Source organism: Suricata suricatta, chromosome 3, assembly GCF_006229205.1.
Source record: "Suricata suricatta isolate VVHF042 chromosome 3, meerkat_22Aug2017_6uvM2_HiC, whole genome shotgun sequence".
NCBI lineage: Eukaryota > Metazoa > Chordata > Mammalia > Carnivora > Herpestidae > Suricata > Suricata suricatta.
The window spans coordinates 169670727-169696548 of NC_043702.1; the positions used below are offsets into that span (position 1 = coordinate 169670727).

General features: G+C 50.0%; 1 protein-coding gene and 1 long non-coding RNA gene across 4 annotated transcripts in view; one reads left to right on the top strand and one right to left on the bottom strand.

The window, feature by feature from the left end:
* Positions 1–5839: 5839 nt before the first annotated feature.
* On the top strand, positions 5840–6393 carry LOC115288419. The gene is made up of 2 exons (XR_003906996.1): positions 5840–5958; positions 6075–6393. It is a non-coding gene; the product is annotated as an uncharacterized LOC115288419 (long non-coding RNA).
* Positions 6394–8140: 1747 nt separating this feature from the next.
* ATF6 (activating transcription factor 6) overlaps positions 8141–25822 on the bottom strand; it is a 185037-nt gene continuing 167355 nt past the window's right edge. For all 3 annotated transcript variants that reach the window (XM_029935730.1, XM_029935732.1, XM_029935729.1), the window contains exon 16: positions 8141–8600. In XM_029935730.1, the coding sequence (XP_029791590.1) occupies positions 8383–8600 (218 nt within the window). In that variant the 3' untranslated portion in view covers positions 8141–8382. The remainder of the gene's footprint in view (positions 8601–25822) is intronic.

Here is a 25822-nt window from a genome sequence, read left to right on the forward strand (position 1 = left end):
GGGCCACTGGCAGTAGCAGGGGCCGGGGTGGGGGTTGGGCAGGTGATCCGACCGACCGGGAGTGGGACCCTGGGGACATTCAAGATGTGACCCCCGTGGACTTTCAGAAAGGGAGTGACAACAGGAAATTCTTTCCTGGTGTTGCCACAAAGCCCTAGTGATGGCAGGAGCCCAGGCCTCTCCCTCCTCCGGGCTCTCCGACAGGCATCTACATGGGTGGTTCTCCATCCCCTATCAGAATCCTCTGGAAGGCTTAAAGCACAGATTGCCAGGCTCAGGCTCTGAGGCTGACTCAGTAGGTCTGGGCTGGGGCCAGAGAGGTTGCAATTCTAGCAAATTCTAAAGTGCTGCTGCCACGGTAGGGTGGAGGCCGTGCTCGCAGACCCACAGCCTCTTTCCGGGTTCACTTCTGGCTTGCCACGGGCTGGGATCGGAGGGGATCCCGGGGGACGCGGACAGCCACCGCCCCACCGCTGAGGGAGGGCAGGCCCCCCGTGGCCCCTGCGGTCTGGCCTCTGAACCGGGCAGCACGTGTCCTGCGTCGCACAGGCTCCGTGAATGCTTGCCTGGGGTGACGTAGCTAGGATGTGCCAACGCAAGTGACAAGTGCCAGTCTGTCACGGACACTCCAGGAAAGACCGGGTCTGTCAGTGGCTTTCTAAATACTCAGCACTTCAACGCAACAAAAAGTACCGATTTGGCCTAAAATGCCTGCAGGGGCGACAGGCACACACACGCCATTGCAGACGCGCGTTTGGGAAGGACAAGGACAAGATGCTGCTACGAGGACCCGCCCCCCACACCCCCCATCCATCTTTCTGGGCGCAGACCTTCCCGTGCTTGGGCTGTTCATGCTTTGCTGACTTGCACCAGGTTCTAAATCTGGGGGAGACGGAATTAGCACCCAGTGCGCCTCTAGTTGTGTTCACCTGAGGGGTGACCCCTGGAGCCATTTAACCAGAGGCTAAATGTTCCAGCATCTTTCCTGCTCCTACTCTTCAAATTAAGACGGATTTCCAGCTTGCCTCGTGCTGAGGATCTGATGGAGACTGCCAGGCCAGTGGCGTGGGGGCTGCTGGGAGTCTGTTCCGTGAGGCCGTCGGGCCGGAAGGGGTGACTGCGGGGTCTGCTGGGAACAAGGTACTTGGCAGAGGGGACCCCCGGCGCCGCCAGGAAATCGGAGACCGTGTGGAGACATGCATTATTTTGGCCTGAGGACCAGCAGCCAAGTGAGTGGGTGAGCTCTGCAGCCACGACAGACTCTGGCCAGCGAACCTTCCGCCCAGCGCCCTCCCGGAGCTGCCTGACTGTGGCCGGGCTCAGTGCGCGGCTGCCCAGAGACCTCGCCCTCCTCTGGAGGGTCTCGACGCCTCCGTGGGAACGGCGACCACACAGACCCGCCGAAGAGGCCTCATTCACAGGCCTCAGAGGACAAGGGGGACTGTCCGGTTCATCTGTACTGTTTCCCACAGGTCCCCGGGGCGTCTGGCCCGACACTTAGCATCTGTGGCGAATGTCAGTTTTGGGGTCACTACCTCTTGCCCACTGTCTGTGCAGGATTGCAGCCTGAGAACGCAGGTCCCCCGGGAGCTCAGGCGGTGTGGATGAGCCCGAATTATTTTTATTTTTTAATATTTATTTTTGAGAGAGAGAGAAAGAGCTTGAGCTGGGAAGAGAGAAGGGAGAGAAGGAGGGAGACACAGAATCCGAAGCAGCTCCAGGCTCTGAGCTGTCAGCACAGAGCCCAATGCAGGGCTCGAACCCACAAACTGTGAGATCATGACCTGAGCTGAAGTCGGATGCTTTACCTACCAAGCTCCCCCACCCCCACCCCTGGCACCCCAAGATGACCCATTTCTGAATATGGACATGCCTCGTCTCGCTTCTAGATCTGTCCTTCCTGGGGAAAACACTTCAGTGCGGGGCCAGAGCTCCATGATCTTGTGCAGAACTGCCCTTCACCATCTCAGGCTCTGCATCCGCCCTACAAGTTAATCCTGCAGCGACACCTTTGTAAAGACAGAACTTGTGATCCAAAGAGGAGGCACTGGATGCACCCCGGGGACAGGGCTCAGCGTCCCACTGGGCTCTTGGACATGAGCAGCGTGGGAAGGTCAGCTGAGGCGAGGGCTTTTGGTTATGAGAGCCCCCCGCTGGCCTTCACCACCCCCCCCCAGGTAACTTCTGGGGTGAAGACCACGGGGATTGAGGTGCAGGAGAAGCAGGGTGCCCCCCACCCCCACTGTGTGCTCCACACACAAGCCATAGTGGCCTTGGAGGGCAGTGGCTCGTGGAAGACCTGCCGGCACCGTTGGAGCTCACGGCCTCTCAGCTGTTGTCCCCTGTTCTTGAACTTGCCTCAGAGCCCTCGTTGCCTGTGATCTACCTCTCTATGTCGCCACCTGTTGCGTCCTTAGTGGTTTTAAAGGTGAACGGCTCCATGGCACAGAAGGAACGTGGGTTTAAAACCACGAGAGACTTTGTTTCAAACCCCAGCTCTATGAGCTAGTCGTGAGGTCCTGAATCTCCTGTGCCAGTTTCTTTATCTGGAACACGTGGATGACGGGCCTGTCACAGGGGCTGTGAAACCTAACGAGCTGATCCTGTAAACGCTGAGCACACGGTCTGGCGGGGGTGACGTCCTCGGTCCGAGCCAGCTGTGGGGAACCGAGGGCTGGATTCCCTTCCAGCCTCTGTGTACCGCTCGCCCCAAACGGGTGTGATGGAGCGAGACAGGCCAGACCCTCTGCTGGGGCTGTGAGGCCCTGGGAGCGGTCTGACCGTCTAGCGAGAGGAACAGTTCGGGAAATTGCAGACGGCGTGCGAGAGGAGCCCTGTTTACGGCACCGTGTTGTGCAATCCAAACGTGGTTATCTGCCGCGATCCAGGACTTGGCTGGAACCCGTATCCCACATACAGTGGGAGGTCCCGGGACAATCCCTGGGGGACCTGGTGGCGGAGGGGCGAGTTCTGGTTCCCTGTTCACCTCTGCGGCCTCACTGGTGCCTGGGTTTTGAGTTCTCTGCGGTACCGTGTACGCACTGTCGTCACTCGTCCCGCCACGCCAAGCCCTCCGTTTACGTCGCTCCCTGAAGGTTAGGGTGGAAGGCGCATTTCCTCTCTCTCTCCCTCCCTCCTTTCTTTTTAATGTTTATTTTTGAGAGAGGGGGACAGAGGATCCAAAGCGGGCTCTGCACTGACAGCACAGGGCCCAGTGCGGGGCTCAAACTCACAAACCGTGAGATCATGACCTGAGCTCACGAGACTGAGCCACCCAGGCTCCCCCCCAGAGTACTTACATTTTAATGCATTTTGTAAAAGTCCTTTGACTTCCTGCCACCAGGGAGCCCTTCCGTGACCCCTCTTCCGGGGCTCCAGCGCCCAGACACCACGCCATGTGGCTCGATCCCTCTTTTCTGCCGCTCAGCCCATCTTCCAGCGTCTGCGTTCTCGGCAGAAAAGGGGACCTGGGGCGGGCGGGGGGGCGGTGTCTCGCTTTCCCAGGGTCTGTTTAAGTGTCTTTGGAGCCAAGTGGAGTTTGGTCCCCAGGAGAACCCTGCCATTACTCTGTGCATTTTGGTCTCTGGCTCCGCAGGCCAACTGCGAGCCCTTTCGGGGCAGGACCGGTATGGGATCTGTGTCCCCGGAGGTGGAAACAGGATGGTGGCCGAGAATCCGTGCTGGAGTCAAGCCTGGGTCCAAATACTGGCTACACTGCTTCCTGGTCACGTGACCATGTTAGTGACAGGGTTGTTGGGGGTGCTAAAACAGGACAGTAGGACCGTTGAGCCTCAGGCGCATCTGAGGCTTATGTGGGGCGCTCGGGGAGCACCTGCGCCAACCACCCCTGGACGGACCCTTTGCCGTCAGTCTGCAGGGACCAGCTCCGTGGCGGGGGTAGGGGTGGGGGTTGGGGGGGTCGGAGTGGAAAAGCCTCCTGTTGTTTCCGTCTAAACAGTAACGACCCCGGAACCTTTTCAGGTTTCCATTCTCGTTACCAATCCCTCAACACTGAGCTTCATTTTGGGTCTGTCTTCTCTGTCTATACACAACAAAATACGGCAGGTTTAAAAATTTTTTATTCGCATCTTAGACAAAGAACACGTACGGCCTTATAAAGACTTGCGTAAAAGCACAGAAATCTGGTGTCGTTTGCGCATCGTGAACCGATGTAACCATCACTGGAGAGAACGGCGGCCGTGTCCCCTCACCTGTCACCTGTCCTTCGGTCGGCGCGGACACGACCTGGGAAGGCAAGCTGCTGCCGTGCTTGGCGAGCACGCTCTTCTCGGGCCGCCGGGCTCCCAGGGGGAAGCATGGCGGCCTCCGCCCCACCACGCTGGTCACCGTGGAGGGAAGTAAGCTACTGGTGTCTTACAGCCACCACACGGGACAGCTTTCACCTGAAGTCCCATGTCCCCCTCGTCTCTTACCCAGGTGGCCCGCCCGGAAGTCAGGGTCGAGCGAGAGGGGAATGGTCCGGTCTGCGTTTCCTGTGAGGCAACCCTGCCCTCTCTCTGGGGTTCCCGCCTGGGGGCATCTCACGCCCCCAGGTTTAATCGGTGGTCGCCAACTGCACTGGGTGCAAAGAGCAGCACAGTGTGCTGTTGACCTTGGCAGATGAAGAGACTAGGATTTATTCACTTCTCGGTTCCCCCAATCTAATATAATGCAGTCTTCGATGGGCTGCACTTTAATACTTCAAGTGAGCAAACCATTGTGTTGAGACCGGGGCCCGCTCTCCGCCAGCGGCCGGCCGCAGCCTGATCCACACGTGGGACCAGCTTCCCAGATCGAGATGCCTGTCCTGCTTTTTACACCTTCTGACAGCCAACCGACAGGTGTCACAGCCATTTAGAACAAACTGCTCACAGTTCTAGACTTATCTAAAATAGACTTTGTTTTCAGCTTAGTCACGAAAAATAGAGAAGTTAACAGGATACATTCGGATTTCTGTTTTCAGGGAACAGAAAATGGCATTTGTTATGTGCATAGTTCCATCTAGACTCCAGCAACATCCTCTGGAAGGTCCAGCAGCCTGTTTCCCTAGAAAATAAAAAGCTGACCACAACCCCTACGCGTGGGGGACGCACAGAAATTGCCTCCTCCCCAAATGTTACTAGGGTAGGAATGAACGTTTCTCACATTTCCTTTCTTTAGGCTTTAACCTAAATAATTAGTGTTCGTATTAGCAGCAAGGATCCTCATTTGTGTAAATCAGGACGCAGGACGGGCGAGACCAGCGTTCGGGTTGGGCGTGTGGGTGCGCAGGCGGTGACGCGCGCCCACCGATCCCGGCGTCGGCAGCCGTCCTGGAGAGGCGGGTTCATACAGAGCAGCGGGTTGAGAGGCTTCACCTGAGCTTCCGCTCCCGCGGGTCTGTTGCGGGAGCCTGGAGTCGGCCCATCGGTACGCGGTGGAGACAGGGCTTTCCCGGGGGGACAGCTTGCAGGCAGTTGGACTGGAGGGGATGGGGGAGGGGGTCTCTCTCTGGCTTGTCAGAGAAAAGGGGCTACTCCTAATGGGTAGGAAAGCAGGGGATGCTTTTAAAGTCGAACAGGGGTTTCTCCCTGTGCTTATTTTCCTGCCACGTTTCATGACCTGAGCTTTAGTAACACGGCAAGGGTCAGACAGCAGTGCAGAGGCCGCGGGGGCTGGACCGCTGTCCCGTGTCCGGGGCTCCCAGCGCCACAGCCACGGCGGTCTGGTTGGGGCCCCTGCCCTGGCGGGAAGAGTCCAGGCAGGAAGGCTTAGTTGGGACAGCATCTCTTTAAAGATCGAAAAATCCATTCGAATCCCAAGCTGCTTGTCTGTTTCTAAGCAACGTTTGTTCAGAACATTCAAGAATGACTCACAGAACATCGCTGCTTTCAAACACCTCTGCGTCGTCTCCTTGCTAACAAGGAAAGGCAAGGCCACGCCAGCTTGGGGATGGAGGCTGCCGTCATTTGGAAAAAAGTTAGCTTTGTTTTTTGTTTTTCCTTGTGAAAAGACAAACCCCACTCTATAATCTAATGCTAAGCTTCTGTAAACCTGGATTCAAGATGATCCTTTTACAAATCCTCACTTTGCAGAGAGGCTGTCCACACCACCCTAACGTGGCCGTGGGTCTGTCCTGAGCGAGTGGAGCCCCCGGGGAAGGAGCCCCAAGTCTGACTCTGCAGCTCGCACGGGGAAACCTCCAATTCCACTAAAAGCCCAGAATCGCGGGATCTGCCGCGAGGTGGAAGGAACGTTCCTGGCCACCCCCCATCACTTACCCAGACAGCAGCGGGCGGCCCAGGGGCCACAGGCCCCGAGCCGGCCAGGTGGACTTGCCCGCTCTGGTCACGAAGGGTCCCGCAAGCTTGCAAAACCCCAATCAAAACTGAATAAATTAAAATGCTACATATACATACCTACTCTGGGGCAGAATTCCTGGCTGCAACCCCCAAAAGGTGATGTCACGGAGACACCAAACCAAAAACCCCAGCTTGGCTACCAACCCATGGGGCGTAGCCACATTCTCTTTCCCGACAGGCCTTGCCGGCGGGAGCCCTGCACACGTCCGGCCAGAACCACCCTGGGGCCCGGGGACTGGTACGGGCTTCAACGGCAGTCCGGAATCACAGGTGTCCACCGCGTCCTGAAGCTGTGTCCTGAGAAGCCCGCTCCCGCGTCTTCACACATCAAGTCGAGGACACCGAGGGGCCAGCTCCCATGCCGCCGGGGACGGTCGTGCCTCCTGGCTGTCCTCACCTGCACGGCCACCTGGAGGGAGGCCTTCGGGGGGCCGGCGGCACACGCCACCTGCAGGTCTTGTCCGCACGACCCTCTTGTCCTGGGTGGTGTCCCGGGAAACCGATGCCCCCGGGATGTGCCCCGGACTCTGGGAGGCTGGCGCGTGGGGCAGAGCGAGGCTCATTATCACGGCCAATTGCAGACCGCCGGGCACCCGGGCAGCAGAGCGCGCCCCCACCCCCCCGCCCAGTACGAGAGTTAAACTGATTTCCTCGGAGAGCGTCACCAGCTCGGTCAGGGGCCGTCGCTGGCCAGAGCTGGGAGCGTGAGCGAGTCTTCCGGTCCCGGACCGGGCCCGGCTGTGCGGGCAGACGGCGCACGGCCACACGGCCGGCCCCTGGGCACTTGCAGGACGAGCGCGGACGGGAGGGGCGGTGCTCCGGCGAGGCCGGCGGATCAGGGTGAGCAGCAGTGTTTGCAAGGTTCCGCAGGACGAGGATAAGGAAGACTCGCTTGAGAAACCACAGGTGGAACATCAGAGAAAAGGCCGTCGAGGTACAAGAAGATATAAAGGACACACAGAAGGGCTATTTCTTTTCTTCTCTTTTTTTAAACATGGGAGGAAAATAAGTTAACTCCTTCACAGTCTTTTCACTGGAGAAACAAAGTCACTGCTGCACACGAGATGCACGCGCTGGACAGGAGCCCGAGCGCCTGTCCGCACGGGCCTGAGGGGCAAACACTCATCAGTTCTCAAGAGCAGAAAACGTGTTTGCTTCACGCCACCCTCCGTGTTCCGGGCTGGATCCCGCATCCTGTTAGCAGACGGTGGGCAGTGGGTAGGAACTCGCGGTGAGAGTGGAGGATTTGTCCCGGGTCCTCGCGGAACCCGCCCCGGGCCGGTGAGGGGACCAGACAGGCACGTGTGCTGCCGCTCAGCGGCCGCAGGGGAAACGGCTGCCGTGGCTTTAACCTTAAACTCCAATCACATCAAAACCTGCCGTGTTTTAAACACGTGTGTTAGCAGAGCTGGCCCCTTGGCGTGCGGCCCCCCTTCTCCTCTGGGTCCCTCTCCCCGACCCGCCACCCACCCGCCCTCTGGCGCCTGACACAGTCACTTACAGTCAGTGTCCCCCCGTGAGCCACAACCCCCAGGTAAGGATCCAAATTGTTTCCCCCTTTTGCCTAAAGCTCCGAATTATTTTGACCTTTTTGGGGGGTATTTTTTGGCTGTTTCTGTCCTGAAATCTGTTTTCCAATCAGCACAAGGGCCACAGCGGAGCCGCGGGACGTTATGGAGAGAGCTCCGCGGTGGAAACACCGCTGTGCTGTAAGTCGAAAATAAAATCTATCAAGAGGTGAAATGGCAGAGAAGGGGGCAGGGGGCTTACCGAAAAGATGACTATTTAAACACAACAGACACACGGAAGAAAAAGCTATTTAGGAAGTACAGCCGACAGCCCGCCCGGGCAGCACCGGAGTCCGGGGTCACAGCTGCCACGGAAACACCGCGTCCCCGGGGCCTGGATTTCAGTGCAGGGCAGACGGTGAGAAATGGCTTTTCTCCAGCCCTTGAGCCCCATTGTGAGAAGCCGGGCAGGGGCGCGAGTCGCCCCGCTCTTGGGTCCGGCAGAGTCCACGGTCCCTCGCGGCCCCAGAGGACTACTGCAGCGACTCCGGGATGGTGTGGACGCCGTGGGCCGCCTCCGTGGCCGCCGGAGCGGAGCCGAAGGTGGTGCTGGTCTGATTCCTCTGCTGGCCCCGGAGGCCCCGGAGGCACGGCGGGACGGACGAGCTCTTGATGTGCAGAATCCGGGTGTCCATCACCTGACAGTCGATCTGCATCATCACTTCGTAGTCCTGCCCGTCGATCACGTTCTCTGCAGGGAGCAGTGCACAAAAGGAAAACATATTAACATTCAACCGAGTGTGCAATCCTGCCATGAGCCCCGGTCCTCGGAGGACATCACTAAGCTTTAACGGCTGTGGACTGTCAACAGGCTTTGGAGGGAAGGGAGGGACTCCGTCAGTCCCCAGGCAGAGCCGCGGCGGGCTCGGTGCTGGGTGCCCGTCCTCCTCAGTTCCAGCTCCCAGTCCGCCTCGGTTCAGGGAGGCCTCGGAGCAGGGGCCGAGTTACCACCAGAGCATCTGTCCACAGGCCTCCCAGGAAGGCGCCCGGGGCGGGCAGAGGGAAGACTGCTTACGCACCCCCTTCCCCTTCGACAACGGGAACGAACAACTGTCCAAAGAACCAGCCTGTCCTGTGCGTGGCAAGGAGACTGTGGCCGAGACTGCCTCCCACGCATCAGTCACGATTCTGCTTTCACTAAGATGCCCAGCTGCGAGGTTGCCGCATCGAGCACAGCGAAGACAGACAAGCTGTCCCCACTTCCCCCTCCCGGCTAAGGAGCGGGACGCCGGAGTCCTGGATTCCTGGTACAGGAGACACGTGCGTTTCCCGTTTGGGGTTAGAGGCAGTGCCAGAGGCCTTGCAGGTACACCGGAGGCTGCGTGCAGAGGGCACGGAAAACCACAGAGAGCCACACCCACGTAACCCGAATCGGGAACTCATCGTGAGCTTACCATACACATGTGCTCTTCCTATGCGGATGAAAAGTACTTTAGGGAGACAGCCAGACTGTTTCCTGGTTGGTGATTCTGGGTCCTGCGCTTTCCAAACTGTAGTCAGTGAACCCTGGGCATAAAACTGCTGAGGGGACTGTAAGCGGCTAGTCCTTCCAGGGCCAGCGGGGCATTCTCGGCAATGCAATCAGAGGGTGCGAGAGTGTGGACTAGTGCCTGCGCCTCCGTTAGCGTTTCCCGTGAGCCTGGAGTGGGGCCGGGCCGGGGCCGAGCCTGCTACCTGTTTATGAAGATGATACTCAGCTCACCAGTGACTTTTAAAATTAAACATCGGGCTTCTCTCGGACCAAGAATTGAAGTTAAAAGTAGAATTTTTCTTTTTTTGTTTTACTTTCACACGGTGCATGCCACGTACTAAAAATCTAGAGGAAGAAAATCCGAAGTCTGACATCTGATCTTCAGATTCCATTGTTGTGTTTGGGAACACTGAGCCATGGAGTGTGTCACAGGTTAGGATTTATAGAAATGCTCTAATTCAGGGGGTCTTAGATTAGGGTCTAGTGCATATTCGTTCCCTGAAGTTGCATGCCAAGTTCTGTGTGCTCATTTTCCTGGAGAGGGACCCCAATCACATTCTCAATGGAGTTTATGACTCCCCAAAAGTTGAAAACTATCGGATCTAGTAATCTATCAGTTTTAAGTTTCTCGAGCGGATGTTATAATCTACTTTAAAGCTAATGGAAGACACCACTCCTCTACTTCTATTGGTTGCGTATCTGCCGTAATTTTTAAAAACCGTCTCCATTTATGATTTTCTCACTACAAGTCTTGCAAATGTCTCCCAGGACACTTGAAGCTGACTTCCTGCTTTCCCACTGCACTAGGGCAGAAGAACTGTGGGTGGCTCTTCAGCACTGACTTACCCTCCCTTAACCTTTAAGACCATCACTGTGGATACCTCAGTGTTAGGAGTCCTGCCCCGATGCAGTGACAGCTAAGTCATTTGCATAGCTTAAAAAACAAAAAACCTGTGGTAGAATGGACATAAAATATCAGTTTCAGCTGTGCAACTTGGTGATTCGACATTTGTATGCGCTGCAAAGGGACCTCCAGAGTATAGCTAGTTATCACATGTCACCAAAACTAATGTAATATTATTGATCACACCCCTCTTGCTGTTCATTAAAGCCACACGACTTGTTTTGTAACCACAGGTTTGTACTTCCGGATTCCGTTACTATTTTGCTCCCTACTCCAACCCACCTCCCCCTCAGAGAACCAGCCTGTTCTCTGTCTAGGAGTCTGGGTTTGGTTTTGTTTATTTTTTAGATTCCACATATAAGTGGAATATGTCTTTTTATGTCTGTTTAATTTAGCATAACATCCACTAAGTCCATCCATGTTGTTGCAAAAGGCAAGATTTTTTTTTTATGGCCGAGTGCTATTCTACCATACATATACATGTATAAACATCTTTTTTAAAAAAGTTTATTTTTGAGAGCTCAGGAGAAAGAGAGCAGGGAAAGGGCAGAGAGAGGGAGAAACAGAATCCCAAGCGGGCTCTGTGCAGTCAGTGAGGAGCCCAATGCGTAGCTTGAACCCACGAACCCTGAGATCAGGACCTGAGCTGAGATCAAGAGTTGGATGCTTAACTGAGCCACCCAGGTGCCCCCCATCTTGCTTATTTTTGCTTTTCTCTTGCCTTTGGGGTTAAATTAAAAAAAAACCAAAACCATCACTGAGATCGATATCAAGGAGTTTACCACTTACGTTTTCCTCTAGTCTTATGGTTTCAGATCTTCATGTCTTTAATCCATATTGAGTTAACTTTTGTATATGGTATAAAATAACAGTCTTGTTTCATTCTTCTGCATGTAGCTATCCAGTTTTCCCAGCGCCATTTACTGAAGAGCCTGTCTTTCCCTCATCATATATTCTTGCTTCCTTTGTCAAAAATTAACGGACCATATATAGGAGGGTTCATATCTGGGCTCTTGATTCTGTTCCATTGATTCGCGTGTTTTAGTGCCCGTACCAAACTGTTTGGATTACTATCGCTTTGCAGTATAATTTAAAATAAGGGGGTGTGATACCTCTGGCTTTGGACTTTCTCAAGATTGCTTTGAGTATTGGGGGTCTTCTGGGGTTCCACATAAATTGTAGAATTGCTTGTTCTAGTTCTGTAAAAAATGCCATTGGTATTTTGATAGAAATGGCACTGAATCTGTGGATTGCTTTGGTTAGCATGGGGAGTTAGCAATATTAATTCTTCTAATCCATGAGTATGAAACATCTTTCCATTTATCTGTAGCTTCTTCAATTTCTCTCATTAATGTCTTACAGTTTTCAGTGTAAGGTCTTTCATCTCCTTGACGTTACTTTATTCTTCTTGATATAAATGTAATTGGGGTTATTTTCTTGATTTCTCAGATAGTTTGTTATTCACATATAGAAACACTACAGGTCTTTTGTTTATTGATTGTGTATCCTACAACTTCACTGACTTGGTCAATTCTTACACTGTTTTTGTGGAGTCTTGAGGGTTTTCTATGCCCAGTATTATGTCATCTGCAAATAGGGACAGTTTTGTTTCTTTCTTTTCAATTTGTATGCCTTTTATTTCTTGCCTAATTGCAGTGGCGAGGACTTTCAATTCTATATTGAATAAGAGTGGTGAGAGTGAGCATCTTTGTCCTGTTCCTGGTTTCAGCTTTTCACCATTGAGTAGGATGTTGGCTGTAGGTTTGTTGTGTATGGCCTTTGTTACATTGAAGTACGCGCTTTCTGTACCTACTTTGTTGAGAGTTTTTATAAGTGGATGTTTAGTTTTGTCCAATGCTTTTCACTGCATCTTCTGAGATGATCATTCGACGTCAGTCTTTCATTTGGTCAGTGTGGTGCATCGTGTTGATTAATGTGGATGTTGAGCCATCCCTGCATCCCTGGACTAAATCCACCTCACTGTGGTGTATGATCATTTTACCGTATTACTGAATGTGGTGCGCTGATATTTTGTTCAAGATTTTTACATCTGTGCTCAGCAGGGATGTTGTCTTTCAATTTTCTTTTCTTGTCGTTCTTGTCTGGTTTGCGTATCAGGGTAATACTGGCCTCATAAATTGAGTTTAAAGCGTTCCTTCCCCTCCAGTTTTGGAAGAGTTTAAGAAGGGTAGATATTAACTCTTTAAATGTTTGGTAGAATTCACTAGTGAAGACTTCTGGCCCCAGACTTTTGTTTGTTTGGATTGCTGATTCAATCTTAATAACTGGTGTATTCAGGTTTTCTTTCTGTTTGGTTCAGTCTTGGAAAATTGTGTTTCTATAAATTTATCCACTTCTCCGAGGTTACGCAATTTGTTGGCATATAACTGTTCGTAATAGTCTCTTATGATCCTTTGTATTTTTATGGTATCAGTTTAAGTTTCATTTCTGAAATTATTTGAGCCCTCTCTTTTTTCTTGAGGAGTCTTGCTAAAGGCTTTGTTTCTCTTTTCAAAGAACTAGCTCTTAGTTTAATGTATCTTTCCCATTATCCTGTTAGTCTCCATCTCCTCGGTTCCAGCTCTCATCTTCATCTTCTTCCTTGTACTAACTTTGGGCTTTGTTTGTTCTTTTCCTAGTTTCTTTAGGTGCAAAGTTATATTGTTTGAGATGTGTCTTATTTCTTGAGGTAAACCTGTATCATTATGAACTTCTCACTTTTGCTCATCTCACAGATTTGGGTATTTGTTTTCATTTATTTCTAAGTATTTTCACCTTCTGACTTCTTCTAGGACCCGGCGCTGTTCTGTAACGTGTTTAATCTCACGTACTTGTAGTTTTTCTAGCTTCCTTATAATTATAACCGATTTCTAATTTCATACTATTGGGGTTAAGAAAAGATGTCTGAAATGATTTCAACCTTCTTGAATTTACTGAGATCTGTTTTGCAGCCTAGTATGTGATCTATTCTAGAGAATGTTCTGGGTGTGCTGGATAAGAATGTTTATTCTGCTTTGGGACATATGTCCTGTATATATTAAGCCCTTCTGATCTGGTGTGTCCTTAAAGGCTGATGTTTATTTTCTGTCTAGATGATCTAACCATTAATGTAAGTACTGCTGTAATTTTTGCCTTCAGGTTGGTTAGCAGTTGCTTTATATATTTTGGTGCATCGCTGGGTGCACGTGTGTTTATAAATGTCTCTTCTTGCTGGACTGACTCCGCATGGTGTTGTGTCTTCTGGTCTCTTCTTGCGGGAACTCCGGAGTTCCCCTCTTTGTCCTTAAAGTCCGTTTTGTCCGAAGAGCACAGCTATGCCAGCTTTTTGTTTCCATTTGCATGAAATAGATTTTTCCAGCCCTTCGTTTCCAGGGTTTTTACTTCTGAAGTGAGTTACTGACAGGCAGTCTACAGATGTCTTTTTAAAAATGTATTCAGCCACGCTTTTGATTGGAGAATGCAGTCTGTTTACAGTTAAAGTAATTACTGATAGGTATGTACTGACTGCCATTTTGTTAACTGTTTTCTGGCTACTTTTGAAGTTGCTGTTTCTTTGTCTCACTTTCCTTGTGGTTTGAGGACTTTCTTCAGTGTTATGCTTAACTCCCTTTGTCACTTTCTTTTGCGTGTTCACTATAAGCTTTTGTTGTGTGGCTGCCATAAGCCCCATATACTTTCCTATGTATACAACAGTTTACTTTGATAGGAACTTAAATGTGAACACACTCCAAAATTCTACACTTTTAACCCCACCCCCACATTCTGCTTCTGATGTCACATTTTACATCTTTTTATTGATAATTTATTTTTGAGAAAGGGAGAGCATGAGTGGGGGAGGGGCAGAGAGAGAGAGACAGACAGACAGACAGACAGAATGAATCTGAAGCAGGCTCCAGGCTCTGAGCTGTCAGCACAAAGTCCAGTGCGGGGCTCAACCCCACAAACTGTGATATCATGACCTGAACAGAAGTCAGACACTTACATTTAGGATTGAGCCACCCAGGCGCCCCTGATTTTGCTAATTTTGTGTTTTAATCTCCATTCTAGCTTCGTAAGTGAATGAATCCACTATTTTTGCTGTAGATTTAGCTTTTCTCATGAGATTTTTACTTTCACAAGTTTTCTTATTAATCACTGCCATTTCTTTTTAGCTTAAAGAAGTCCCTTTAACATTTCTTGAAAAGCTGGTTTAGTAGTGCTGAGTGCTTTAGCTTTGTCTGGAAAGCCCTTTCTCTCTCCTTCAATTCTGAATGGTAACGTTGCTGGGTACAGGATTTGTGGCTGGAAGTGTTTTCCTTCCAGCACTTTGAGTATGTCCGGTCAGTCTCTTCTGGTCTGCAAAGCTCCTGCTTGGAAATCTGATGCCTTACGGGGTTCCCCTTGTATGGAACATCTTATTTTCCCCTTGCTGCTTTTAAGATTCTGTCCTTAACTTTTAAACATTTAATTACAACGTGTGTGGGTGTGGATCTCTCTGGGACTCCTCGATCTGGAGGCCCGCTTCCCCCCACAGGTCAGGGGGATTTTCTGCCCCTCTCTTTCTTCTCCTTCTGGGAACCCTACAATGTAAATGTGATTCTACTTGATGTCTTAAGGTATCTTCGTTTTTGAAAATTCTTTTCTCTTTTGGCGTCTCTGCCTGGATGAGTCCCATTGCCCTGTCTCCCAGCTCGCTGAGCCTTTTAATGTGTCACTTCGCCTGCTGCTGCAGCCCTGTAGCATATTTCAGTTGCCTTTCTCTTCAGGTCTGTGACTTCTGTTTGGTCCTTTCTTACATTTTCTTTCTCACTGTGTTCATCCATTTTTCCTCCAAGTTCGGCAATCATCTTTATATTGACCATTATTTTAAATTCTTTTATCAGTAGATTTACAAACCTCTGTATCATTAAGGTCTTTTCTGAGATTCTGTCTTGTTGTTTCATTTGGAGCATATTTCTCTGTTTCCTCCCTTTGCTTGATTTTCCGTGTGTTTCTAGGTATTAGACGAAACGGCGCCCTCTCTGTCTTGAAGGATTGGCCCATGAAGATGATAAAGCTTCTCATTCAACCTTGCCCTAGCTCATGGTTCTCTCTTGAACCTTTGGGATGGTCTAAACTGCCTGCTTTGTTCTTGGTGTGCCCGTTGTTGACAGCGCGCCAGCCTGTCTGTGTTCCGAGGGGAGGAATCTCATTTAGCACCGAGTTCAGGCAATTAGAGGCGAAATTCCTCAGGCCAAGAGCTTTTAAAATATGCGGCTCGGTCAGCCGAGTGCCCAACCCTTGATTCCAGTTCAGGTCACGATCTCATGATTATGGGCTGAAGCCCAGTGTCAGTGTGGAGCCTGCTTAGGCTCTTCTCTCTCTCTGCCCTGCTCCGTCTTCTCTCTCTTTAAAAAAAAAAAAAAAAGTATCCAAAGAGAGAGAGTCCTGTGGGGTTACAACTGTAACCCCTGTCCCGGCCACCAGCCAGGACATCTTGGAGGTGTCACCTGGACAACAGGATAACTGGGGCTCCAGACAAACGTGTAAGTTCCTTCCTGGGGGCCCTGCAGATCTGTGGGGAGGCCAGGGCTCCCTAGGAGCAGCTCATCAGTCTCTGTGTGGGCAACTGGAAGCCTATCGCTCAGGCGGGAGATGCAGGCTGGCGGCCTTTTCCCCAGGGACACATGCCACTGTCTGTGCAGTGCTCTGGGGTGGTGGCCTGCCAGGAACTGTATTCTTAGTTGTTACCTTCCCATGGAGCTCAGAACACCAGCCCCCTTGGCACTAGGGCCAGGTGACCAAGGGCATCCCCCGTGTAGACTGTGTGCACCTGCTGGCTTTAACCAGGCGGGTGGAGAGCGTATGGGGCGGGGCACACTTGCAGATCTTCAGAAAGGCAGCGGGAACATGAGCCTGCCAGTGGGTGTCAGGACCAGGGCAGGAGGACACTGGCTGGGGGCGGGATGATGCTGCACTCACGGCCTGGGACAGAGGAGCACGGCACCGGCCCGCGGGCACTTTCTGGCTTGCACCAAGGCAGCTGGACGCTCCCTCCCTGCGAGCTGCCAGCGGAGGGTGGGGAACGCAAAGCTGGCCTCACCAGTGCCTCTCCTCCAGGAGAGGTTTGACTGTCCCCCCTGCAGCTGGTGCTCTGAGGTCAGCAAGGGAATTTCCTTCTCATCTAGTCTAAGCACTTGTCACACTGCTGTCTGCACTGGGTCGGGGTGAGCGAGGCTGCAAGCCAGCTCTCTGAAAGGTGATCTCGGTTTCGACAGCACTTTGGGTTCTCTGGATAGCAGCCCCCCGTTCACCTCCTAATCAGCTGGACGTTCTGGGCCTGTCTCTCCGGTGCAGATCTTACCACTTGCGGCGCCTGATGTGGGGCACCGACCCCTTGCCCCCCAGGGGAGAAGCCGCTGCTGAGCTCCTTCCCTGTTGTGTGCGCTCGCAGAGATGAGGTTTTGGCGCCCCTGGCCCTCCCCCAGTCTGGATGTGGTCTTCTTGCCCTTTGCTGTGGAGACACAGAGGGGAACTTTCTGGATGCGGCTGTAGGCGTCTGTGGGGGGAGGGGAGTTCGGGGGCTTCCTATAGAACTGCCTTGGGGAAGTCACTTGCTCATCCTTGGAGAATTAAATCTGAGGCCTGTGGGTCAGCCAGTGCTTCCGATCGGTGTTTTCTTGCCCTGCTTCTTGGGCAGCTGCGGTGCTCCGGAAGCGAGACTGCCTGCTCATGTATTTGGAGCCATTTCATTTAGAACATGCGACCGGGCTCAGATTTCACGGTGTCGCAGCCATCGTTCCCTTTGGAACCACAGTCCCTCCCCGTTTTCGAAAAACTGAAAGCCCGGGGACTGGGGGAGGTGCAGACATGCTCCCATGCACACATGACTAGATCATGGAAAGCACGTGTGATAGAGACCTGTAATTTACATTATCTTTACTACTTCTCTGGATTAATTTGGAATCCAGACGACAAGTTGAGATCAAGACTAGGTCCCCTCGTATACAGCCCGAGCCACCTGCAAAAGCCATTACATTACAGCCCATGTGCCCGTGGTTCAAACTGATAACTGGCGTTCCTGGACACCTTAAGTGCTGGGAAGAAAAAGAAGAGTTGGTGACGTAAGCTCGGATGCTTTGAGGGGAAACCAAAGCTGCGGCCTGACTCCCAGACCTCGGAGTCCCCAACCGTGGCTGAAGGGGCATTGTCGCCTTCAGCCCAACCAGGAGGCTCAGACGAAGGGTCGTCTAGGTGGCCATAAAAACAGGTCTGTCTTCACTGCTTTCTGAAGGCAGCAACTTCTGGGGTGAGGAACCATCAGTGTCACCAGAGGGCCACCAGAGAGGCTGCAAATGCCTTCAGCTGCATTCAGGGAGCCCCTTCTGAGTGCCAGGCGGGGTACCTCGGTGTGGAGCCCCTGCTGCGAGGGGCCCCAGGCTAACTGATCCTCCGCACAGCAGTCGGGGTGACGGTCGCAACCTCCGTCCACCCCGGGGGCCTCGGCACAAAGCTGTCTGGGTGGCTCAGAACCCGCTCCTCAGACGGTCGGTGAGGCTATCTCAACACTACTGGTGAGGTTCTCACGATTTTCATTAGAGGAGGACAGAGAGCTCATGGTACCCCGGGACACCTGCCCAGGCCGTGGGGTGTGTGGTCACACAGTGCACCTGCGGGAGCAGAGGCTCCGACACTCCCCTCAAGAGGGCAGGTGACGTCTCGGCTCCCCTGCACTCGAAGGCGGGGAGTGTGGGTGACAACTGACCGCCCCTGGAGAGGCCAGCGTTTTCAACTGCTGCCATCAGCCGGGCCTCAGCGTGAGTAACGACCGGGGGCCAGGTCTCCGCTGTGCCCGCACAGTGTTCTCGTCCCAGGAGCATCGGGGGCAGCAGCTTTCTGGGAGGACAGCTGAGAGCCGAGCTATGTGACAGGACGCGGACGGCTAAGCTGTTTCTGTGTGCTGGGGCGCCTGGGCGGCTCAGGCGGTGAAGCATCTGACGTCAGCTCAGGTCATGATCTCACAGTTCATGAGTTCGAGCCCCACGTCGGGCTCTGTGCTGACAGCTCAGAGCCCGGAGCCTGCTTCGGACTCTGCGTCTCCTTCTCACTCTGCCCCTCCCCCATTCACACTCCGTCTCTCCTGCTCTCTCAAAAGTAAATAAACATTTAAAAAATAAAAAGAAAGAAAAGCCCTTGACTGTGTGGGGGAAAGCGGACCCAAATGCACGGCCTGGAACGCAATGTTAAGGGCTCGCTCTCCTCCCGTCGCAGCAAACATGTGGTCACTGGCCCGGGACGGAAGCCGTCCTCTGCACTGGGCCCCTGAAGCAAGCAGCAGAATGAGATCACACCCTGATCCAAGGCAGGAAGAAGGTGTAAAAAAACGAGTACTTCAAATACAACATTCACCAGACATATGAAGAGGAGAAGAAGTGAAGGGCTTCAGATACGAGCACGGAAATGTGACTCTGGACGCTCCGTGGGGTTGAGGAAGCAGACACAGTGCCTGGACCCTGGGAGTGGAAAACTCCAGGCCACGTGGAACTCTGAACAGTCTGGGAACGCACAATGGCCGAGAACGGCCTGCCAGGAGACCGTTAGTGGGGAGGCGGTGAGCGCACGGGCCAAAACCTTGACCGTGAACAGAATTAAAGATCCAAACGTTTCACAGAAGTTTAGTTTTAAAGTCACAAGACTTCAATGCTTTGCAGAGAAGCACATATGACCAAACAGATTTCTGTTTGGAATCAGACACTAATCCTAACAAGAGGCAGTTTGCTCTGCTGAGCTAGGCTGGTGACAGGCTGGCAGCATCTGTGCCTGAGCCCAGGGGGGTTTGGGGGTGTGTAGAGGGCATGGACAGTAGATAGAAGGCCACCAAGTCACAGATCACAAGAGACACCTTCAACCAAAACAAACGAAAGGAAAGATAAGGATAGAAGTCCAAGAGGGGAGACAGCCGAGGAAAGGAAGGGAAGGTGGGAACACACTGCACCGTGCGCGGCTGTCAAGAACTCCCAGGAGCTGGTTCCCGATGCCTCGTCCATGCTATTGCCAGTTTTTAACCCGAGTCCTGGTTTTGACTATCCCAACCCACCACACACACGGTCTCTCTGTTGGTATTTTTTCCCTCTATTTGGGAAAACAGCCCTTTCTGTTCTTCTTCACCCAAATTCTCTCTTCAGTCAACTTCTATTAATCATTTAAGGTCCATTTCAAGTCCCACTTGTAAGAAACCTTCCATGAGAATGCCGACACTGACCTTTTTCTTTATAACCAATATATAAATGCCTTACTTTATGGAGCTGTGTCAAAATACTTACAGAAAAGAGCTTTGGCTCCTTTAAGAAATGTCTGACATTTTGGAAGGTGGGGCAAGGGGGCGAATGGGGAGCCAGACCCTCTCCCCACTCAGCTGGACAGAACCCTAACGGTCACACAGCAGACAGAAACACAGTATTTCTAATGTGAAAAATCTTTCTGGAGATATAAGGAACACAAGCAGGCACAGAGAGCTCCCTGCAGCCCCCATGTCTTCCCTCAGGCTGAAGACACTAAAAGCAGAGCGTCTTAAGGGGTTCCTGTGGGGAGGCTCAGTGGGTTGAGAATCTGACTTCGGCTCAGGTCACGATCTTACAGCCTGTGAGTTCGAGCCCTGCGTCAGGCTCTGTGCTGACAGCTCGGAGCCTGGAGCCTGCTTCGGATTCTGTGTCTTCCTCTCTGTGCCCTTCCCCTGCTCATGCTCTCTCTTTCAAAAATAAACATTAAGGGGCCCCTGGGTGGCTCAGTTGGTTAAGCATCGGGCTTTGTCTCAGGTCATGATCTCACGGTTTGTGGGTTCGAGCCTCGTGTCGGGCTCTGTGCAGACAGCTCAGAGCCTGGAGCCTGCTTTGGTTTCTGTGTCTCCTCTCTCTCTGACCCTTCCCTGCTCACGCTATCTCTGTCTCTCAAAATAAATAAACATTATGAAAAAGTAAACATTAAAAAAATTTTTAAAGGATAAATCAACTTGTAAAATATTCAGGTGTTATGGGCACTGAGCAATTGGGCATCACACGAAAAAGCTCATCTAGTTATTCAGCTCTATAATAATTTCACACAAAGTGTGGGTCTAGAATAGTGCATACAAAACCATTAACCCTTCCTGGGAGTGGTCATGATGAATGAAAGGAGCTACTAGAATTCAGTGGGCAGAGGTCAGGATGCTGGACAATCTGCATTGTACAGAGATGGCCCCACATCTCATGCAACATTCACGTAGGTTAAAAAAAAAAAAACACCCTTATTATTACTGTATTAATCAAGACAGAACCTTAATTTTTACCAGGCAGTGTAGATTCAGAATACATTCTTGTAACTACTGCTGGGAATACGGTTTCTTTTTCAACTCAACTCAAGAACTGTTCATCTCCTGGGCGCCTGGGGGGCTCAGTCAGGTGAGCATCCGACTTTGGCTCAGGTCACGATCTCATGTTTCGTGGGTTCGAGCCCCACGTGAGGCTCTGTGCTGACAGTACGGAGCCTGCTTGGGATTCTCTCTCTCTCTTCCTCTCTGCTCCTCCCCTGGCTGGCTCTCACTCTCTCTCAAAATAAATAATTAAAAAATTGGTTCATTTCAGAAAATCACATCAGTGGCAAAACCACTCTTGGAATCCAGATCACCATCAGGACATGCTGCTTTCAGTCTGCATTTCTAGCTATTGCTCTCAGTGACTGTATGCATCGGCCCAAGTCCCTTAGTCTCTACGTCTTCTATACAATATATAATGCCTGAATGTGATACGTATATAGTCATGAATTCAACAAACATTTACTGAATGCCTACCACGTGCCAGGCACTGAGGATAGAGAAGTGAACAAAACAGGTAAGAAATTCCTGTCCTCAACAGAGTTTACTTCTTATAAAATGAGAGAGAAGGTGGAGACAAAGTATACAGAATGTTAAATAAGTGCTGTGCAGGGAAACAAAAGCACAGAAGGTGGTTAGGGAGTGTGGTGGGTGAGGAGGGCCTGCGGGTTCAGATGCGGTGCCCAGGGCACCTCTGCTAGGAGGCGATCTCTGAGTAAAGACGGCAGGAGGCGAGGGGCAGGCCATACAGCCATCAGGTGGGGAGTCACAGGCACGTCTGGGATGCCAGGAGGACATTTAGCAGAGAAGAGCAGCAAGTGATAGGAAACAGGTGGACTGACGGCCGGAGAGAACAGGGCTCGAAGTGGAGTTTGGGAGCTGTCTACAGACCAAAGGTGGATGGTATCCTGGGACCAAATGGTATCACTCCTGGGGAAGGACTGCTGGGGACATGTGAGTTAAGAAGAATGAGCACGAACAGGTCTTGATTTCACAATTGATGAGACCGAGCCCCACATCGGGCTCCACACTGACAGCACAGAGCCTGCTTGGGACTCTCTCTCACTCTCCCCGTGCTACCCATCCCCCCACCACCACTTGCACACATACATGCACGCTCCAGCTCTCTCAAAATAGATAAATCAACATTTTAAAAAAGAAGGGTGAGCGTGAAGGAAAAGGGAAGGTCTGTGGTTTCCTCTGATCACAAAGAGCACCTTTAACTGAGAAACCACCCTCAATTTGTAACCTATATCGATCCCTGCATTCACTCACCTGTATTTCAGCACTGATTACAGGCCAGGCACTGTTACAGACTCATAAACATTAGATCCCAGGCCATAATTAGTCCATATCCAATTAGACCTAGTGACCATTTTCTAAAGGAAAATGGACACCATACAATGGGTTACAAAACTGCCAGTCAGCATTTACTGCTTTGTTTTTTAATTTTTTAAATGTTTTTATTTTTGACAGAGAGAGACAGCGTGAGCAGGGGAGGGTCAGAGAGAGAGGGAGACACAGAATCCAAAGCAGGCTCCAGGCTCTGAGCTGTCAGCACAGAGCCTAAGATGGGGCTCGAACCCATGAACCATGAGATCACGACCTGAGATGAAGCCAGATGCTCAACCGACTGAGCCACCCACGCGCCCCAGCATTTACTGCTTTAAACTGTGAGGGATTCCAGAAGAAACGGGGGCTTCTTCCCTTAAATAGCTTACTGGAGTGTTGCAAAAGCAGAACTGAAAATATTTAGAATATTGGCAGTCCAAGATGGTGGCATAGGAAGACCATGAACTCAACGTCCCCTCCTGGACACACTGGATCTACATCTACATGTAGAGCACATCCTCCTAAGGAAGAGCTGAGGGTTGACTGAACAGCTTCTGCCCAATAAACAATCGAAGGACCACACAGAGAATGGCAGGAGAGGGAGACATGGTTGGAGGTGCCAGCCAATGCCATTTACACCGCCCACCGCCATCTAATCCTCATAGCTCAAGTGAGGACAGGGCCACCCCAGCTCCAGCTGTCCATCCCTCCAGCATAACCCCAGCATGACACTCGCAGGGACACTGGCCTGTGTCTGTCCAGCTGCCAGCAGTAGTAGCAGGGGACTTCAATGTCCTACGTGTAACAACAGATCATCCAGACAGAAAATCAAGATAAAAGCATTTGGCCTTAAGTGACATTTTATACCAGATGGACTTAAAAATTAAGAATACACATTCTCTCTCTTTCCTCTCCCTCTCCCCCCACCCTCCAAAAATGAAAGAAGTTAACAATGGATACCACAGAAATACAGAGAATCCTAAGAATCTACTATGATCAACTATACACCAACAAATTGGAAAGTCTAGAAGAAATAATTCCAGAAACACAAAACTTTCTAAGACTGCACCATGAAGATTTAGAAAATCTACTTTTGAGTTTGGGATGCCTGGATGGCTCAGTCAGTTAAGTATCTGACTCTTGGCCTCAGCTCGGCTCATGATCTCACAGTCATAAGATCAAGTCCCATGTCAGGCTCTGCACTGAGTGTGGAGCCTGCTTAAGATTCTCCCTCCCCCCTCCCCCCCTTGCTCATGCTCTCTCTCAAAATAAATAAAATATGAACAGCACAATTACAAGTAATGCAACTGAATCAACAACTTATTACAAACTTCACCCAAACAAAAATCCAGCATAAGACAACTTCACAAGTGAATTCTATCAAACATTTAAGAAACAGTACTTATCCTTCTCAAATTATTCCAAAATATTGAGGAAGAAACATTTCTACACTCATTTTACGAGGCCAGCATTACCTTGATGTCAAAAACCAGACAAAAGCAACAAAAAAAGAATATTACAGGCTCATATCCCTGATGAATACTGATGTAAAAATTCTAAACAAAATGTTAGCAAACTGAATCCAATAATCGTTAAAATGATCACACACCACAATCAAGTGGGATTTATTCCAGGGGTGCAAGGATGGTTCAATATCCACGAATCAACATGATACACCACATTAACAAAATGAAAGATAAAAATCATCTCACAACAGAGGCAGAAAAGCATTTGACAAAATTCAACATCCACTTATGATAAATACTTGACAAAGTAAGTATAGAAAGAGCATACCTCAATATAATAAAGGTCATATAAAACACACTCAATGGTGAAAACCTAAAGCTTTTCCTCAAAGATCAGGAAACAGACAGGGATGCCCACTCTTGTCACTTTTATCCCACATAGTATTGGAAGTCCTAGCCACAGCAATTAGGCAAGAAAAGGAAATAAAAGGCTTCTTTCTAAACCAAGTTGGAAAGCAGCAGAATTGTCACTATTTGCAGATGACAGTATTACATATAGAAAACTCTAAAGACTCTACCAAAAACCTATTAGAATTAATGAATTCAGTAAAGCTGCAGGATACAAAATTACCACAAATTGGTTGCATTTCTGTATACTAATAAAATTAACTACCAAAAAATTAAGAAAACAAATGCATTTGCAATTACATCAAGAAGAATAAAACACCTAGGAATAAATGTAACTAAAAAGGTAAAACCCTGTACTCTGAAAACTATAGAACAGGACTAAAGAAAAAGAAGACAAATAAATGGAAAGATACATTGTGCTCATAGATTTCAAGAATTAATAGTTAAAATGTCCATACTGAGTAAAGCAATCTACAGATTCAATGCAATCTCCATTAAAATACCAAGGGCATTTTTCAGAGAACCAGAACAGAGAATCTGAAGATTTGTATAAAACCATGAAAGACCCCAAATAGCCAAAGCAATCTTGAGAAAGACCAAAGCTGCGCATATCATGCTGCCTGATTTCCAACTATACTACAAAGCTAGTACTGCAAACAGTATGGTAATGATATAACACAGATCAATGGAATAGAACAGAGAGCCCAGAAATAAATCCATGGATACATGGTCAATTAATCTATGATAAAGAAGCCAAGAATATACAATGGCAAAAAGACAGTCTCTTCAATAAATAGCATTAGGAAAACTGGATAGCTTCATGCAAAAGAATAAAACTAGACCTTTATCTTACACCGTGCACAACACTATATTCAAAATGGCTTCAAGACTTGAGTGTAATATCTGAAACCATAACCCCCGGGAGGAAACCACAGGCAGTGAGCTCTCTGACATGGTCTTAGGCATAATTTTTGGGACCAGTCTCCTCAGGCAAGAGCAATAAAAGCTAAAATAAACAGATGAGATTATATCAAACTAAAAAAGCTTTTGCACAATGAAGGAAACCACTGGCAAAATGAAAAGGTGGCCTACTGAATGGGAGAAAATATTTTCAAATCATACCCGATAAGGGGTTCATATCCACAATACATAAAAGACTTCCACAACCTAATATAAAAAAATAAACATTAAAAAAATGGGCAGACATCTTTTCCAAAGAAGACATACAGAAGTCCAACAGGCACGTGCAAAGATGCTCAACACCTCTAACACCAGGGAAATGCAAATCAAAACTGTAATGAGATGTCACCTGCTGCTTGTCAGGTTGGCTATCATCAAAAAGACAATTTTTGGCAGGAATATGAAGACAAGGGCATTTTTATGTACTGTTGGTGCGCCCACTATGGAAAACAGCATAGAGGTCCCTCAAAGAATTAAAAATACAACTATCATATGATCCAGCAATTCCACTTCTGAGTATTTGAAGAAAACAAAACCACGAAGCTAAACATCCATATGTACCTTCTGTTCACTGCAGCATTACCGACAAAGGCCAAGCTATGGAAGCAATGTGAGTGTAAACGGGTAACGGGGATGTGGTATCTACACACAAGGCAATGTTACTCAGCCATAAAGTATGAACTCTTGCCATCTGAGACAACATGGATGGTACTGTGTTTAGTGAAATAAGACAGAGAAGACAAACACTGTATGATTTCACTTATGTGCGGAATCCCAAATACAAATGAACAAAGGACAAAGAAAACAAAACAGAAAAAGACTCACAGATAGCAATCAAATCACTGTGATGCACGCCTGTAACCAACAGGATGTTGTAGGCCAGTTATCCTTCCATAAAAAACATACTGGGTAGAATATCATGCAAGTGGATTTCCTCTGAAAAGCCTTTTCTTACTACCAAACTCAAGAAGCCTCCCCATGTCACGTCAGCCCTTCTCCTGCAAAGCACGGTCACAGGTACAATTCAACCCTGGCCGGCAAGCCTGTCTACTGGATTGTCGGCTCC